The 19,059-nt window shown below is 41.7% G+C and overlaps 1 protein-coding gene across 1 annotated transcript in view; it reads right to left on the bottom strand.

Moving 5' to 3' along the window:
* The window catches only part of LOC308260047 (protein argonaute-3), a gene marked incomplete at both ends in the record, with an annotated part of 115,815 nt that overhangs the window by 11,100 nt on the left and 85,656 nt on the right, over positions 1–19,059 (bottom strand). The window contains 5 exons of the mRNA XM_080691381.1: positions 1,957–2,047; positions 4,722–4,881; positions 8,243–8,427; positions 9,390–9,523; positions 9,839–9,961. Of these exons, the coding sequence (XP_080547507.1) occupies positions 1,957–2,047; positions 4,722–4,881; positions 8,243–8,427; positions 9,390–9,523; positions 9,839–9,961 (693 nt within the window). The remainder of the gene's footprint in view (positions 1–1,956; positions 2,048–4,721; positions 4,882–8,242; positions 8,428–9,389; positions 9,524–9,838; positions 9,962–19,059) is intronic.

Below are 19,059 nucleotides of genomic sequence, written 5' to 3'. Positions count from 1 at the left end.
TCAACAAATAGATTCTCATCAGCCTAATGAGACCCTGTTTCCAAACAAAAATAAAAATATAAGCCAGGTGTGGTGGTGCATGCTTGTAATCCCAGCACTTGGGAGCTAAAACAGGAGGATTGCACAGGTTCGAAGCCAGCCTCAGCTACTTAGTGAGGCTTTCAGCAACTTAGTGAGACCCTGTTTCCAAATAAAATAGAGGTAGAAAGCCCCTAGGTTCCACCCCCAGCACCACAATAAATAAATAAATAAATAAGTAAATAAATAAATAAATAAATAAATAAGGTTGGGGTGGAGCTTGGAGATAGAATGACCCTACGTTCAATCCCAGTAACACACACAACGCACACACACAACAAAACCCTGAAAATATATAACAGGTAAAACAGGTCAAGTAGACAAATTAAAATAAAATACAGAGCCGGGCGTGGTGGCGCATGCTTGTAATCCCTGTGCTTGGGAGGCTGAGACAGGAGGATCGCGCAGGCTCGAAGCCAGCCTCAGCTGGTTTAAGAGACCCTGTTTCCAAATAAAAAATAAAATAGGTCTTGGAGTGTAGCCTGGAGGTAGAAGGCCCCTGGGTTCCATTCCCAGTACCACCAAAAACAAAACAAAACAAAACAAAACAAAAAACAACCAAACCAGATTTGAGTAATAATAAATAACTTGACTTAGTATACATACAGAACTTGTAGTGCCCAAACCAGAATAATTATTTGTATGAGTGTGTGTGTTAGTGGGGATTGAACCCTGGGGCATTTTACCTCTGAGCCACACCCCTGTCCCGTTTTTATCTTTTTTTTGTGGTACTGGGGATTGAATCCAAGGGCATTCTACCTCCAAGCTACAACCCCAATCCTATTTTTTAATTCTTTATTTTGAAACAAGGTCTCACTAAGTTGCAGAAGGCCTCATTAAGTAGCTGAGGCTGTCCACAAACCATGATCCTCCTGTCTCAGTCTACCAAATGCTGGGATTAGAAGTGTGTGCCACTATGCCCGGCTTATTTGTTTTGAAACAAGGTCTTGCTAGTTTGCTACAAGTCTCACTACATTGCTGAGGCTGTCCTTAAGCCTTCTTTTTTTTTTTTTTGTGGCACTGAAGATCGAGACCAGGGGCATTCCATCTCTGAGCTATACCCCCAGACCCCTTCTATTTTTATTTTGAAACAGGGTTTCCCTAGGTTGATGAGTCCCCCTATTTGCTGAGGCTGTCTTTGAACCTGTGATCCTCATGTCTCAGACTCTTAAGTACTAAGATTACAGGCATCCCCCATCATGCCTGGCTCAGAATAATCATTCTTTCAAAAATCCAAAGAAGAGTTGGGCATGGTGGTGCACACTTGTAATCCCAGCATTTGGGAGGCTGAGACTGGAGGATCGCGGTTTGTGGACAGCCTCAGCTACTTAGTGAGACCCTCCGCAACTTAGTGAGACTGTTTGAAAATAAAGAAATAAAAAAAATAGGGCAGAGTTGTAACTCAGAGGTCAAATGCCTCTGGGTTCCATTGCCAGTACAAAAAACAAACAAAAAAAACCCAAAAAACACTCCAAAGAACATTTATGGAAGCTGGCTACAGAGAAAATATGATATTTATTTATTGGTGGTACTGGGGGTTGATTTATTTATTTATTTATTTATTTATTTATTTATTTATTTATTTATTTATTTATTTGTGGTACTGGGGGTGGAACCCAGAGGCTTTCTAACTCCAGACTATACTCCCAGACCTATTTTATACTTTATTTGGAAACAGGGTCTCACTAAGTTGCTGAGAACCTCACTAAGTAGCTGAGGCTGGCTTCGAACCTGTGCGATCCTCCTGTCTCAGCCTCCCAAGCGCGGGGATTACAAGCGTGCGCCACCACGCCCAGCTTATGATTTAAATTAAAAAAGTCGAAATCAAAATGTTGACACTAATCTAAACTTTAGATTAACCTGTTTAATGGCACTCACAGCAGCAATAGAAGGCTTCTTTCCATCACCAGCAGGTGGATGAGTGACATCTGCTCCCAAAAAGATCACTGGTTGCTGGAACACAGAAGGTCTTAAACACATTTTTAAAGGGGTTAGATAAGTCATCTTTTCATCAAGCATTTCTTTGTTTCAAATGATTGCAACACAAATGCAAGTCACTGATAGCACAAGAGGAGTCCTATACACACAGCTTCTGACTGCTCTGTCTGCTCTGTCCCTAATTGGAGGCGCAGCTGTCACAACAGGTCAGTCCAGTGTCTTGCTGAGAGCAGTTTCTTGCCAGCCTCAGCTGACTATTAGTTAGCAGCCTCACCGCAAGTGGTGCTGCTGGTTGTAAAGAGCAACTGATGCTAATGTTCTCTGTAATGGGAGCAAAATTATAAACTTCCTGATATGAATCCACCAATTTTTACCATGTTTTAAAAATACATTTGCATTTTAAGCTTTTATTATCTCTATTATCTTTTATTATCTATTTTCTCTATTATCTCTATTATCTTTATTATCAAGCAGAAAAAGAACCATTAAACTATTTTTTTGTACTGGGGATCAAACCCAGAGGGGTTCTACCACTGAGCTACACCCCCAGCCCTTTTTATTTTGAAGCAGAGTCTTGCTACGTTAGGGTACACTGGCCTAGAACCTGTGATCCTCCTGTCTAAGCCTCTCAAGGATTGAGATATACATCTAAGAATCATTAATCTTTAGACTAGAAGGATTATGCAAATCTACTACTCCTCATCTCCTGGTTAAGTATAAACTTGAGTAATATATTATAGATAAAACTTCATCCTCTAAAATTCAAAGGGCTAGCCGGGCATGGTACCTTATGCTTATAATCCTAGTACTTGGGAGACTGAGAAAGGAGGATCACAGGTTCATGGCCAGTCTCAGCTTAGTGAGGCCTTCTACAACTTAGTGAGACCCTGTTTCAAAATAAATAATAGCCGGGCATGGTGGCGCACGCTTGTAATCCCAGTACTTGGGAGACTGAGACAGGAAGATTGCCGGTTCTAAGCCAGCCTCAGCAGCTTACTGAGGCTCCCAGCAACGTAGTGAGACCCTGTTTCCAAATAAAAATATAAACTAGGTCTGGAGGTGTAGCATGGAGTTCCATCCTGGGTTCCATCCCCAGTACCACCACCACCACAACAACAATTTTTTTGGAAGAAATAAAAAAGAATAAAAAATAGGGCTAGGAAGCCGGGTGTGGTGGCGCATGCTTGTTCGCGGACAGCCTCAGCTACTTAGTGAGGCCCTCTGCAACTTAGTGAGCCTCTGTTTCAAAAATAAAGAATAAAAAATAGGGCAGAGGGTATAGCTCAGAGGTCAAATGCCCCTGGGTTCCATCCCCAAACCCGTTAAAAAAAAAAAAATAGAGCTAGGGTGTAGCTTGGACATAGAATGGTCCTGGGGTTCAATCCCAAGCACTGTAAAAAATAAATAAAAATAAAATAAAAATTTAAAGGGCTGTTTCTTAGTTCTAGGACTTATTAATAAAATTCTATGTTCATCTTATTTATGAATCTTATATTTGTAACAAGGACAGAAAGATAGAAGGTGGCATGGAAAAATGAGGAAAAAAGGCTTTTTAAAAAAATACATGAGTCAGCTGGGCGTGGTGGTGCATGCTTGTAATCCCAGCATTTGGAAGGCTGAGACGGGAGGATCGTGGTTCATGGACAGCCTCAGCTACTTAGTGAGGCCCTCTGCAACTCAGTGAAACCCTGTTTCCAAATAAAGACTAAAAAAAATAGGGCAGGGGGTGTAGCTCGGAGGTCAAATGCCCCTGGGTTTCAACCCCAGACCCACCCATACCCACACCCACACCCACACACAAAAAATCAAGAGTCAATATTTGTTCTAATGCTTACTTGTGATGCAACCTAGTCAAGATACTTAACTTTTTTAAGGTGTAGTTGCTTCAGCTATTTTATTGATTGATTGTGGTACTGGGTACTGAATCCAGGGGCATTCTACCTTTGAGTTATACCCCTAATCCAATTTTATTTCTTATTTTGAAACAGGGTCTTGTTAGGTTGATGAGAGTCTTACTACTTGCTGAGGCTGTTCTTGAACCTAAATTCTCCTATCCCAGCCTCCCGAGTACTGGGATCACAGGTGTGGCCACCATGCCTGCCTCTGCTTCAACTATTTAAAGGAAAACTGTTGATCAGTTTACCAAGTAACAGCCTTTCCCCCAGTGATTTATAGAATCAATATTTTCCTACTTTTAGGTTATGCCATCCCATACATTCTAAGAGTCTAAAAAGGGCAATTAATAGCAACATTTTGTCTCAATGACTGTAGCAAGGGTCCATGAAGCTTATTTAACTGGCTAGTCACATGGCAATCCAAACCCTCTTTTCATCTTTTCCTCCCTCACATTCTAGGTAAGTAGTCTTAAGACAGGTGCGGTGGTGCATGCTTGTAATCCCAGTACTTGAAAAACTCTTTAAGCTGGGATCTCCAGGGAGAAATAAGAGTTCTCAGTAATTTCTGGCCATACCAATGGTACTTTGCAAACTAAGTGAAAATGGGAGTGGAGTAAGAGGTTTAAAGACTCTCAACCTTGTCAATTCATTTTATTTATTTATTTTTGCTAAAATGTCTACATATCCCACAGCAAGAATCATTAAGGCTCTCTAGCCATCAGAGAATAAAGATATTATAGCAGTTAGATAGGGGCATCTGTAGAAAAATGAAGATTTAAAAAATAATACCTTCATAAGTAATTAGCTTACCTTTGATGAGGTACAAGAATATTATTAATTCCTCCAAGTTTAACATTTATCTTTAGGCACAAGTTTGAGAGAGTTTGAGGAGATGTTTTTATTACATTCTTGACTTGAACACACTGTGTAGCCATACCCAAAAGTGTATCTCCTACACGTTTCACTTCGGCTATGAAACAAATGAAATTACCTGTAGTCAGCAAAAGACCTCAAAATAAGTTTACTTACCAAAGTAAAGCTACTACGTATCCCCCTTGAATACACTGAACTACAGAATACCCTAAATGACACCAACACTAAAACAATGCTATTACAGTTTAAAGCATACTGCCTTGAAGATTAGCTTAAGTATTTAGTGATAATTTTTCTATTTTCTTTTTTGTATAAAAAAAGTATATTTTTACCATTGAAAGAAACAAGAATATGGCTCTCCCAAATATGAAGTACTGTCTAGCTGAAGATAAGTAAGATGCAGAGGAGCTCTCTGCCTTCCCTGTTTGATATAACAATGAAGCAAGACAGAAATTTATAAAAACAAATGGGCTACTTTCCTGCCTTAAGGCAGGATGTGCTTTCCTTTACAAACACCCTTTATCAGCTTAGTGATGGTGATAATGGTTGAGCTCAGTAGAGCTGATTCTACAAGTGTTTTCACACATTCACCTTATCACAGTTTTCTCTCCAGAACCCTGGGATCTTTCCCTTCCTCCTCCTTCCCTTTCTCTTCTTTTTTCTTTCAGAACTGGGGATGGAACCCAGGGGCATTCTACCTCTGAGCTACACACCCAGCCCTATTTATTATTCTTTATTTTGAAACAGAGTCTCACTAAGTTGTGGAGGGCTTCGCTAAGTAGCTGAGGCTGACCACGAACCGTGATCCTCCTGTCTCAGCCTCCCAAGTACTGGGATTACAAGCATGCACCACCATACCTAGCCTCCCTCTTTTTTTTGTTTTCCCTCCCTCCCTTCCCACTTTTCTTTTCTTTCTTTCCCTCCCTCCTTCCCTTCCTTCACTTCCCTAAAATGTATTGTTCTTTGTTAGATAGACCTCATAAACCAGATTTTTGTGTGTGTATGTGTCTGTGTGATACTAGGGATCAAACCTAGGGGTATTCAGTCAGGGCGTGCTGGCACACGCTTATAATCCCTGCACTTGGGAGGCTGAGATAGGAGGATGGCACACGTTTGAAGCTAGTCTCAGCTACTTAGTGAGGCTCTCAGCAACTTAGTGAGACCCTGTTTCCAAATAAAATAGAAAATAGGTCTGGGAGTATAGCCCAAGGATAGAAAGACTCTGGGTTCCATCCCAGCACCACAAAAACAAACAAACAAACAAAAACAAAACCAAAAAAACCTAGGGGTTTTCAACCTGAGTCTTTTTTATTTTTCAAACATGGACTTGCTAGATTGTGGAAGAATCTCACTACGTTACTGAGGCTGTCCTCAAACCTGTAATCCTTCTGTCTCAGACTCCTAAGTATTGGGATTACAGGCCTGTGCCACCATGCTTGGCTAAGCCAGGCTCTTAATTTTATTTTAGGCACTGGGGATTGAGCCCAGGGACACTCTGAGCTACACCTCCAGCCCCCTTTTCAAACCCCTAAAACAGGATCTTCCTAGATTGCTGAAAGTTTTGCTATTGCTGAGACTGTCTTAGAACCTGTGATTCTCTTGTCAGACTCCATGTACTGAGATTACAGGCCTAAGGCCACCACTCCTGTTTAAGCCAGACTCTTACAGCACTGTCCTGAACTATTTTCTCCCATGTTATGTGATTTGCACTACACATGTTAACAAATGTGCTTGGTTTTTGCCTGTTAATCTGTTTTCGGTTAAGACAATCTATCTCAACTATAAACTTCTTACTTTTTGGTTCTAAGGATTGAACCCAGAAGCATTATACCTTTGAGCTACATCCCCTGCCTATTTAAAAAATTTTGAAACAGTCTTGCTAAGTTTCTGAAGCTGGCCTTGAACTCGAAACCCTCCTGTCTGAATCTTCCAAGTACTAGGATTACAGATGTTAACCACGATGTCCCACTTAACTATAAACTTCTTAAGAGATCGAGGAGCTGGGTATAGTGGTGCACACTTGTAATCGCGGTACTTGGGAGGCTGAGACAGGAGGATAAAAGCTTTGCGGCTAGCCTCAGCTACTTAGTGAGGCCTTCCACAACTTAGTGAGATCTTGTTTCAGAAGTAAATAATAAAAATAGGGTTGGGGGTGTAGCTCAGAACTAGAATGCTCCTGGGTTCATTCCTCAGTCCTAAAAGAATATCAACTATAGCAGCAGTGTAGAGACTGGATTGAAAGCCAAGAACACAAATGTGGAGGCTACAGAAATATTTTTGTCTCTTATCAACAGTGAATGAAAGCGTATATTTATTCAAATACTTGCCAATTACATATTATTGTTGGTGAAAAATAACTCACTCTAATTCATATTTAATGATTAGTAAGGATGAGCATTTTTTTTCTTTGGTGATATTGAGAATTAAACCCTGAGGGTAGCATATGCTAGACAAGAGATTTACCACTAACATACATCTCTAGACCTTTTTATCTTGAGACAGGGTCTCACTAAGCTGTCCAGGCTGGTTTTGAACTGATAAGTTCAAGTAATCCTCCTGCCTCAGCTTCCCAAGTAACTGGAACTGCAGGTGTATACCATTAGGCCCAACTTAACTAATGAGATTATTTTCTCAAGTTCTTTCTCTTTTTTCCTTTTGGTATTGGGGATAACTTACCTCTAAGCTAATCTCTCAGACACCCCTTCAAAATTTTTTTTATGTTGAAAAAGAGTCTAAGTTGTTAAGGGTCTCACAAAATTGCTGAGGCTACCTTCAAACCTGTGATCCTAAGTCGGGTGTGGTGGCACACGCTTGTAATCCCTGAGTGTGAGACAGGAGGATCACACAGGTTCGAACCCAGCCTCAGCTACTTAGTGAGGTTCTCAGCGACTTAGTGAGATCCTCTTTCCAAATAAAATATAAAATTGGTCTGGGAGTATGGCCAAGAGGTAGAAAGCCCCTGGGTTCCACCCCCAGTGTCACCAAACAAAACAAAACAAAAAAAAACTGTGATCCTAAGCCGGGCATTTGTAATTCTAGCATTTGGGAGGCTGAGATAGGAGGATCTCACGGGTTCGAAGCCAGTCTCAGCTACTTAGTGAGGCTCTCAGCAACCTAGTGAGACCCTGTTTCTAAATAAAATATATAAAAGGTCTGGGAGTATAGCCCGAAGGTAGAAAGCCTCTGGGTTCCACCCCCAGTACCACCAAAAAAAAAAAAAAAAAAAAAAAAAAGGAAAAGTAACAATACTTGGATAGGCATGGTGGGGAGAAAAGTAAATATGAAAAATTACAGGATATGTAATCCTAAAATTGAATATCAAGTATTTGAAGAAAAATACAAAAATTTTTTTTTGGTGGTGCTGGAGAGTAAACACAGGACCTCATACATGCTAAGGAAACACTCTACCACTGAGTTACACCGCAGCCTGGACAAATGCAGTTTTAAGATATCCTTACCATACACCGGTGTCTTTCCTGGCAGGATGACAATAATGAGCTGTAGGCCAGAATATGTATTCTTGAGATGCCGGAACATAGGCTCTACGCTGTCTGCGCCTTGTGCATATTTACAGAAGCACGGCTGACCCTGGATGGGCATTCCTGCATCCTTGGAAATCTTACGAAGTTGGTCTGTGAAACCCCTAGAAAGAGAAATCATTATATATAAAACCTCTGTCTGAGCTGGGCATGGTGGCGCACACTTGTAATCCCAGCACTTGGGAGGTTGAGACAGGAGGATTGAACAGGTTCGAAGCCAGCCTCAGCTACTTAGTGAGGTTCTCAGCAACTTAGTGAGACCCTGTTTCCAAATAAATTATAAAACAGGGCTCAGGGTGTAGCTCAGAGGTAGAAAGCTCCTGGGTTCCACCCCCAGTAACACCAAAACAAAAACAAAAAAACTTCTGTCTCATCACCAATATCTACAAAATAGTAAAGTTTAATAAAGTCAAGATTTATATGTTGCATATAAATTTTACATATATTATTGATGTTAAGGGAAATCAATGTTGAGACAATAGTCTGTAGTAGTTCCTTCCCTTTTATCCTCAGAGGACACCACAAAAGAAAAGAAAAAAAACAAAAACAAAATATACCCACCAGAATAGCTGAAATTTAAGAAGACAGATAAGCCAAGTGTGGTGGCACATATCTGTAATCCCAGTATTGGGAGGCTGAGACAGGAGGATTCAGATTCAAGGTCAGTTTCAGTAAATTGGCAAGGCCCTTATTAACCATGTTTCAAAAGAAAAAATAATAGTTAAAAAAAGGGTCAGACATGTTGGTGCACACTGGTAATCCCAGTACTTCGAAAGCTCAGAAAGAAAGATCACAGGTTTAAGGCCAGCCTCAGCAAACAGTGAGATTCTCATTAACTTAGCAAGACCCTGTTTCAAAATAAAAATAAAACTGGGCTGGGGTGTAACTTAGAGGTAGAATGACCCCAGGGTTAAAATCCCAGTGCCAAAAAAAAAAAAAAAAAAAAAAAGTATTATATCTTGGAGGTAGATTATGCCTTGGGTTCAATTCCTAGTCCCCAATCCCCCCAAATCCCAAACCAAACAAAACCCAGAAATCTTGAAACCAAAGTAACAACAAAGCTTACTTCAGTATTTCTTCTCTGCACTGCCTCTGTGTGGCAAAACAAGCTATCGCCCACATTTTAATTTCAACTCCTGTATGGAACTGTTTTCCTCGCATGTCCCACACTCCGTGGCTTGGTGTTGCAACTGTCCGATTCTACAGAAGGAGAAAGAGAAATAACATGGCAAGAAAGAAAAAAACCCTGACATCAACATATTTCAATGAGATGAAAATAATCATTTCAAATTGTTGAACTGATGTACTTTGGATATTCTTTGCGGAGTTAACTGTTCTAAATCATTATTATTTATACTTTTTAGCAAAAAACTTCTACTAAACAAAGTTTCATTTTGAAATTAAAAAAAATGAAATAATTGGCAATTTTTTAAATTGTAGAATTAGCTAGGATGCCCTTGTCTCCATTCTTATAATCTGCATGTATACCATTCAAAAATTATCAAGAGGCTTTACCCGTCCTCCATACTGGAGCATAGGTGCTGGAAGTACGCGTCCAGTTACATGGGCCATTTCATCCCGAACTTTAAATTGAAACTCCTGAACAAATGGGTCTGTTTCATAATTTGCACTTCTTACCTAACAACAGAAAAAAGTTCGTAGTTATTCTCAAAATCCCCCTAGATCTCTTACTTTACTCATTAGAACTCTCTTTTTTCCCTTCACTGACAATTACATGTTTTATTCTTTTTTTGTATGTGTATGGTACTGGAGATTGAACCTAAGGGCATTCTAGCTTTGACCTACACTTCCAGCCCCATTTTTTAATTCTTTATTTTAAAACAGGGTCTTACCAGGTGTGGTGGCGCACACCTGTAATCCCAGTACTTGGGAGGCTGAGACAAGAGGATCGTGGTTGGCAGACAGCCTCAGCTACTTAGTGAGGCCCTCTGCAACTCAGTGAGACCCTGTTTCAAAATAAAGAATAAAACATAGGGCAGGGGGTGTAGCTTGGAGGTCGAATGCCCCAGACACTCAGAAAAAAAAAGAAAAAAAAGCTATGCTCCCAGCCTTATTTTTATCCCCCCCCCCCACCCCCCGGGTCTGGGGATGGAACCCAGGGGCATTTGACCTCCGAACTACACCCACTGCCCTATTTTCTATTCTTTATTTTGAAACCAGGTCTCAGTGAGTTGCAGAGGGCCTCATTAAGTAGCTGAGGCTGTCCACGAACCGCGATCCTCTGGTCTCAGCCACCTGAATGCTAGGATTACAAGCCTGTGTCACCATGCCCAGCCCTATTTTTATTCTTTATTTTGAAACAGTTTCACTAATTTGTGGAGGGCCTGCTATCCTCTTTTCTCAGCTTCTTAAGTGCTGGGATTACAAGAGTACATCACACACCCAGTTTATACATTTTTTAAAAACTGTGTTATTAAACCAGTCGTGGTGGTGCAGGCTTGTAATCCCAACATTTGGGAGACTGAGACAGAATGGTTGCAGGTTAGCCGGGCGTGGTGGCACACGCTTGTAATTCCCGTGCTTGGGAGGCTGAGACAGGAGGATCGTGCAGGTTCAAAGCCAGCCTCAGCTAGTTTAAGAGACCTTGTCTCCAAATAAAAATATAAAATAGGTCTGTGATTATAGCCCGGAGGTAGAAGGGCCCAGGGTTCCATTCCCAGTACCACCAAAAAAAAAAAAAAAAAGAATGGTTGTAGGTTTGTGACCAGCCTAGCTACTTAGTGAGGCCTTTTGCATCTCAGTGAGACTCTGTTTCAAAATAAAGAAAAAAAAAATAGGGCTGGGGGTATAGCTCGAAGGTAGAATGCCCCTGGGTTCCATCCCCAATACCTTAAAGAAAAAAAAAAAATTGCGTTCTCAAGTTAATTCTTTTGAAAAAATACCAAGGAACATGCTTGTAATCCCTGAGACAGGAGGATTGTAGTTTCAAGGCCAGCCTTAGCTACTTAGTGAGGCCCTCTACAACTTAGTGAGACCTTGTTTCAAAAATAAAGAATAAAAGCCAGGTGTGGTGGTGCACACTTGTAATCTCCGCACTTGGGAGGCAGAGACAGGAGGATCGCGCAGGTTCGAAGCCAGCCGTGCGTGCTGGCCTAGGAGACCCTGTTTCCAAATAAAAAAATGTAAAAATAGGTCTGGGAGTGTAGCCCGGAGGTAGAAGGGCTTCCAGGAACCCCAGTACCACAAAAAAAAAAAAAAAAAAAGAGACCCTGTTTCCAAATAAAAATATAAAAATAGGTCTGGGAGTGTAGCCCAGAGGTAGAAGAGTTTCCAGGAACCTTAGTACCACACACACACACACACACACACACACACACACACACACACACACACATATGTCTGCAGGGTGTAGCTTGGAGGTAGAATGCCCCTGGGTTCATTTCTCAGTACTGCAAAATAAATAAATAAATAAATAAATAAATAAATAAAATAAGAAAGAAAAGAACCAAGGAATGGTATAGCTGGTTCATTCAGTTTTCAATCTTTTGAGGAATTGCTATACTGATTTCCAAAATGGTAGAAGTTATCAACTTTATATAATATATCCATACATATAGTTGAAGAAATAAAAAAGCAGTGTTTAATTCCAAATGGAAATCAATTAAAAATATATCATTTAAATGTGTAAACAATCTCTCTGTAATAAGAAGGGAAAGTAATTTTCCAAATTAGGCAGCAAGGTTAACTTTTTCAAACCTAGTTGTCTTCATTTCTGTTGTGTTAGTGCATCTCCATAGTTAAATTACAAAGAATAACAACAACAACTATGTACCAAGAATTGCTGTGTAACATGCTAAGTGTTTAATAATTTTTACATTACCTTACAGCTATAAAAGTAGATCTTTTTTTTTTTTTTCTTTCTTTTTTTGGTGGTACTGGGGGTGGAACCCAGAGGCTTTCTACCTCTGGGCTATACTCCCAGACCTATTTTTTTTTATATTTTATTTGGAAACATAAAATATATCTGAGGCTGAGGCTGGCTTCAAATGTGTGTGATTCTCCTGTCTGAGCCTCCCAAGCGCGGAGATTACAAGCGTGTGCCACTATGCCCGGCTAAAGTAGATCTTTTATAATCTGTATTTTACAAAAGATAAAACTAAAGTTTAATAAGGTTAAATGACTTAGTAAATGATTAGACACTATGATAACAATAACATCCAAGTGAGTACATATAATAGTAACATGTAAGTAAGTAATATGATGATAATAACAATACTAAGGGTTCCAAGAATTCAAACCCAGGGCTGTTAGCCTCCAAAGCATGTTTTGTTTTTTGTTTTTTGGTTTTTTTTGGTGGTACTGGGGTTCCTGGAAACCGTTCTACCTCTGGGTTACACTCCCAGGCCTATTTTTTTTTTTATATTTTTTATTTGGAAACAGGGTCTCTTAAGCCAGCAAGGCTGGCTTCGAACCAGCACAATCCTCCTGTCTCCGCCTCTCAAACGCAGGGATTACAAGCGTGTGCCACCATGCCCAGCTCAAAGCATGGTTTTTAACCACTATATAATATTGTCTTTCTGAATAGTTAAAGTGTAATAAATCACTCTGTGACTCTGAACTGCTAGTTATTGATTGAGATTTTATAGAGATAGAGGTATCAGTATCTCATAAAGTTTTTGGGAAAGCTTTTTCTTTTTCTTGGTACTAGGAATTGAACTCAGGGGCATTCTACATCTGAGCTGTACCTCCAGCCATTTTTTTTATTCTTTATTTTGAAAAAGGGTCTAAGTTGTGGAGAGCCTCACTAAGTAGCTGAGGCTGGCTGCAAACCTGCCATCCTCCCATGTCAGCCTCCTTCCCAAGTACTTGGATTACAAGTATGTGCCACCATACCTGGTTTGAGAAAGCTTTTTTGTGAACTGGGGATTGAACTCAGGGGCATTCAACCTCCGAGCTACACTGCCAACCTCCGAGCTACACTGCCAGCCCTATTTTTTTTTTTTTAAACGGGGTCTTACTAAGTTACTGAGAGCCTCACTAAGTAGCTGAGGCTGACCACAAATCTGTAATCCTATTTCAGCCTCCCAAGTACTAGGATCATAAGCCTATACTACCATGCCTGGCTGGGAAAGCTTTTAAAATCTTATTATAGTAGAAGTAGAGAAAAATCCCAGGATAAAATTTAGCCAGGCGTGGTGGCACACGCTTGTAATCCCTGCACTTGGGAGGCAGAGACAGGAGGATTGTGCTGGCTTAGGAGACCCTGTTTCCAAATAAAAATGTAAAAATAGGTCTGGGAGTGTAGCCCGAAGGTAGAAGGGCTTCCAGGAACCCTAGTACCACCAAAAAACAAACAAACAAACAATCAAACAAACAAACAAACAAAAAAAACAACAACAAAAAACAAGCCTTTTTCTTTTTTTTTGGGTGGTACTGGGGTTCCTGGAAACCGTTTTCCGGGATACACTTCCAGACCTATTTTATATTTTTTTATTTGGAAACAGGGTCTTTTAAGCTAGTGAGGCTGACTTCGAACCTGCTCGATCCTCTTGTCTCCGCCTCCCAAGGGCTGGGATTACAAGCGTGTGCCCCCAGGCCTGGCTGAAAACCAGCCTTTATTTTTCTAATTGAATTTCATTCAATGTGAGGTGTGGTGCCACACAACTGTAATTCTAGTATTTGAGATGCTGAGACAGGAAAATCAAAGATTCATAGACAGCCTCAGCAATTTAGTGAGGCCCTCCACAACTCAGTGAAACTTTGTTTCAAAACAAAAATAAAATAGAACAAAATGGAGCAGAGGGCATAGCTCAGAAGTAGAATACTCCTGAGTTCAATCCCCAGTACCACACACACACAAAAAAGTCATGCAGTAACTTTCATCTTTCACTCACTCCTTACAAGATCATAAGGAGAAGAGAGGTCTTTTTTTTTTTTTTTGCAATTGGCTTACAAAATGAAAGAGCCAGTTTTAAAATCCTTTTCCATTAGCCCCCCCCCCTTTTTTTTTGGTGGTACTGGGGATTGAACCCTGGGTCATTCTATCTCAGAGCTATACCCCCAAGCCCAATTTTATTTTTTGTTTTGAAACTGTGTCTCACTAGTAGGTTTATCAGAGTTTCACTATTGAGGCTGTCTTCAAACCTGTTATCCTCCCGTTTCAGCCTCCCAAGTACTGGGATTACAGGTATACACTACTATCTCCTGTTTCCATTATTACTACTATTAATTTTTTTTTGTGGCACCAGGGATGGAACCCAGGGGCATTCTACCTCCGAGTCACACCCTTTAGACCTATTTTTTATTCTTTTATTTTGAAACAGGGTCTTAACTAAATTGCGAAGAGCCTCACTAAGTAGCTGAGGTTGGCATGAACCTGCAATCCTCCTGTCTCAGCCTCCCAAGTACTGGGATTACAAGCATGTGCCGCCATGTCCAGCTTCCAATAAGCTTTAAAATTTCTTCTAAACCAGGTGTTCTGGTATACCCCTGTAATCCCAGTACTTGGAAGGCTGAGATAGGAATGGATCATAGGTTCAAACCCAGCCTCAGTAAACGAGGCCCTCAGCAACCTAAAAAGACACTATTATTAAAAAAGAAAAGAAAAAAAAAAGCCAGGTATGGTGGCACACACTTGTAATCCCAGAATTTAGGAGGTTGAGACAGGAGGATCTTGGTTTGATCTCAGCTACTTAATGAGGCCCTTTGCGACTCAGTAAGACCCTATTTTAAAATAAAGAATAATAATTGCTTTTCGACCTTTTGGCTAAGATCAAGTGTAGTATCTGTTCTTATCAGTTTAATATCTAATACGTCCTCTATTCGAGGACAATATATTAAATGGATTTTTGGAAATAGGAGATGGAATAGGAGCTTGCTCCGTCCATTCCACACATCGACCTGGTATTGCAGTACCTCCAGGAACAGTGCACCCCCCTTGGGGGAATAAAGCTGGAAAAAAAAAAAGAATAAAAAATAAGGCTGGTGACATACCTTGGAGGTAGAATGCCCCTGGGCTCCATCTCCAGTGCCAAAAAAAAAAAAAAAAAAAAAAAAGGCTGGGGGTATAGCTCGGAGGTAGAATTCCCCTGGGTTCCAGGTGAAGACCTTCTTTGTGAGCTACCAGAGCTGCTTCAACCTGGAGGAGGTGCTGCAGGAATGGGAAGCCGAGCAGGATGGAGTCCTGGAGCCCTGGTCCCCATGGAGCAGACCAGGAAAGGAACCCCCTTGCCACCCCCAGCCCTAGAGGAAGACGAAGAGGTCCAGATCACATCTGTCTCCACATGTGTGGCCTGAATGGCACCCCTGGCTCCCCTACCTCTGTTGCCCACCTTGCTGTCCCAGCCTCTTCCACTTCTGAGGTCACGGCTATCTACGGCCCCACTCTGCTTCACCAGCCCTCCCCACTACAGCAGGGCCGCTTCCTGCAGCGCCTTCTGGCCCCCAACCAGCCCCTGCCACCCCTCATTCGCTCGGCCTTGGCTGCCTCACACCACAGTGTCCACCCTGGCCCCCACACCCTGATGGAGCCTCACTGGAGGCACCAGCAACCTCATTCTGAGCCCCTTTATCAGGCAGACCTGGCCTCACCAAGGACTGGGGACCAGAGCTCCCACCAGGCCTTTTAAGAACCTGAGCTACAAGTTGGCACAGTGCAGGCCTGTGGGTTCCCCAGCTGAGTGTACGTGTTGGCAGCTGAGTCCACACCCTTGGCCAGGGGCCTTTCCAAGCTGGCCCATGAGGACTCTACTTCCTGGCTGGGACTGGAATGGCTGTTACTTACTTGGGGGGCTCGCCTGCGGGCCTGGCCTGTGTATAGGAGGTAGTGACCTTAACATGGGGCCAGGGAGAGGCCAGTTTGGGGTGTTGGCTGTCCTCATTCACCCTCCCTCCTTTTAGCAATAAGTCTGGAGAGAGAAAGAGAGGGGCCACGGGAGGTGGCACAGAGGTTCCTTGGGGCCTGGCAGAAGCAGGGGCTGGGTGGGAATGCCCAAAGAGAGCTTGGAGGAGGGGTTGAAAACTTATGCAGACATGGGTTTATTTTTCAGTGTTTAAAAAAATAAATAAATACAACCTTTAAAAAAAAAAAAAAAGAATTCCCCTGGGTTCAATCCCCACTAAAATACACACACACACCCCTACAACTACACCTGCTTCTAAAAATGCTACCAAGTTGCTTGGGGTATATTCATCTTTCCAGATTTCTCTTTTTCTCTTGCTCTTTTGCAGAACTAGGGATTGAACAGGGGCACTCTATCTCTGAGCTACATCTCCAGCTCATTTTTTATTCTTTATTTTGAAACAGTTGAGAGCCTCACTAAGTAACTGAGGCTGGCTACAAACCTATAATCCTCCTGTCTTGGCCTCCCAAGTACTGGAATTACAAGCGTGTGCCACCATGCCCAGCTGATTTTTTTTTTTTTTTTTTGGGTGGTACTAGGGTTTCTAGAAACCCTTCTACCTCTGGGCTACACTCCCAGACCTATTTTTTTTAAATATATTTTTTATTTAGAAACAGGGTCTCTTAAGCCAGCACAGCTGGCTTCGAACCTGCGTGATCTTCCTATTTCCGCCTCCCAAGCACAGGGATTACAAGTGTGTGCCACCATGCCCGGTGTCCAGCTGATCTTTTTCTCTTTGATTAGGCAATTTAAATGGTATTCATGGAGAAAGTGAGATAATACTCAGATGCCTATTTATTTATTTATTTATTTATTTTTGTGATACTGGGGATTGAACCCAGGGGCATTCTACCTCTAAACTATACCTCCAGCCTTATTTTATTTTTATTTTAACAAAGGGTCTTGCTAGGTTGATGAGAGTCTCACTATTTGTTGAGGTTGTCTTTGAACCTGGGATCTTCCTAGCTCAGATATCCAAGTACTGGTATTATAGGCCTATGCCAGAATACTTGGCTGCCTCCCCTTTTATTTTTTTTATTATTTTATTTATTTATTTATTTATTTGGTGGTACTGGGGGTGGAACCCAGAGGCTTTCTACCTCCGGGCTATACTCCCAGACCTATTTTATATTTTATTTGAAAACAGGGTCTCGCTAAGTTGCTGAGAGCCTCATTAAATAGCTGAGGTTGGCTTTGAACCTGCGTGATCCTCCTGTCTCAGTCTCCCAAGCGCAGGGATTACAAGCATGCGCCACCATGCCCGGCTCTGCCCTTTTATTTTTAATTTTGTCTATTCTAATCAGTTTTACTTATTTTTTAAAAATGAACAGATAAACTGGGCATGGTAATACATACATGTAGTCTCAGCTACTTGGGAGTCTGAGGCAGGTGGATGAAGAGCTTGAGACCAGCCTGAGAAACTTATTAAGACTCTGTCTCAAAATAAAAAATTCTAGCTAGGCGTGGCGGTGCACGCTTGTAATCCCAGTACTTGAGAGTCTGAAAAAGGAGGGTCTCAGATTCATAGCCAGTCTCAGCTACTTTGGTGAGGTCCTTTGCAACTTAGTGAGACCCTGTTTCAAAATGAATAAACTGGGTGTGGTGGCACATGCTTGTAATTCCAGTACTTGGAAGGCTGAGACAAAAGTATCTGGGTTTGCAGCTAGCCTCAACTACTTTGTGAGGAACCTCCGCAACTTAGTGAAACCCTGTTCTAAAAAAAAAAGAATAAAAAAAGGGATAGGGATGTTGGGCATGGTGGTGCATGCTTGTAATCCCAGCATTTGGGAGGCTGAGACAGGAGGATCGCAATTCACAGACAGCCTGAGCAACTTACTGAGGCCCTCCGCAACTTACTGAGACCCTGTTTCAAAATGAAGAATAAAAAATAGGGCAGAGGGTGTAGCTCGGAAGTTGAATGCCCCTGGGTTCCATCTCCAGACACACACACACACACACACACACACACACACACACACACACACACACACAGGAGCTGGGGTGTGGCCTGGAAGTAGAATATACCAGGGCTCAAACCTCAGTACCAAAATAAAAAAAGTTCTGGGAATGTAGTTCAGTGGTAGAGTGGTTTCCTAGCATATGGGGCCCTGGGTTAATTCCCAGTACCACCAATAAAAAAATAAAAAAGGATAATACTTTTATTGTGTACAATATAATGTTTTGAAGTACACACATATACATACACACTGTAGACTGGCATCATGAATATTTTGTTTTTTGGTGGTAGTTGGAGTGAAACCCAGGGGCTTTTCTACCTCTCGGTTATATTCCCAGACCAATTTTATATTTGGAAACAGGGTCTCACTAAGTTGCAGAGAGCCTCACTAAGTAGCTGAGGCTGGCTTTGAACCTGTGTGATCCTCCTCTCTCAGCCTCCCAAGCACTGGGATTACAAGCGTGTGCCACCACGCCCAGCCGCCATGAGTTTTATCAAGCAGAGCTAATACCTCCCCTTACCCCAATGAACTACATGAATGTCTCACCTGGTAGAAGTTATCTTTTGTTTCTTTATTCAGACTATACAGCTGCAAGTCTGACACTGGAAGCTAAACAATCCTAGGCTGAGTGTTAAGCTTTTCTGTATTTCTAGTGATAATACCTTGACCTCTCTCCTATCTCCCTTTCCTCTTTTAAACAGAAGTTCCAGTTCAATAAATTAAAACATTAATTCTGAGCCGGGCGTGGTGGCGCACACTTGTAATCCCAGCATTCGGGAGGCTGAGACTAGAGGATCGCGGTTCGTGGACAGCCTCAGTACTTAGTGAGGCCCTCCACAACTTAGTGAGACCCTGTTTCAAAATAAAGAATAAAAAATAGGACAGGGGGTGTAGCTCAGAGGTCAAATGCCTCTGA

This window comes from Muscardinus avellanarius (genome assembly GCF_963383645.1).
Source record: "Muscardinus avellanarius genome assembly, chromosome: 3".
NCBI lineage: Eukaryota > Metazoa > Chordata > Mammalia > Rodentia > Gliridae > Muscardinus > Muscardinus avellanarius.
This window is presented reverse-complemented; position numbering and strand designations above follow the sequence as displayed.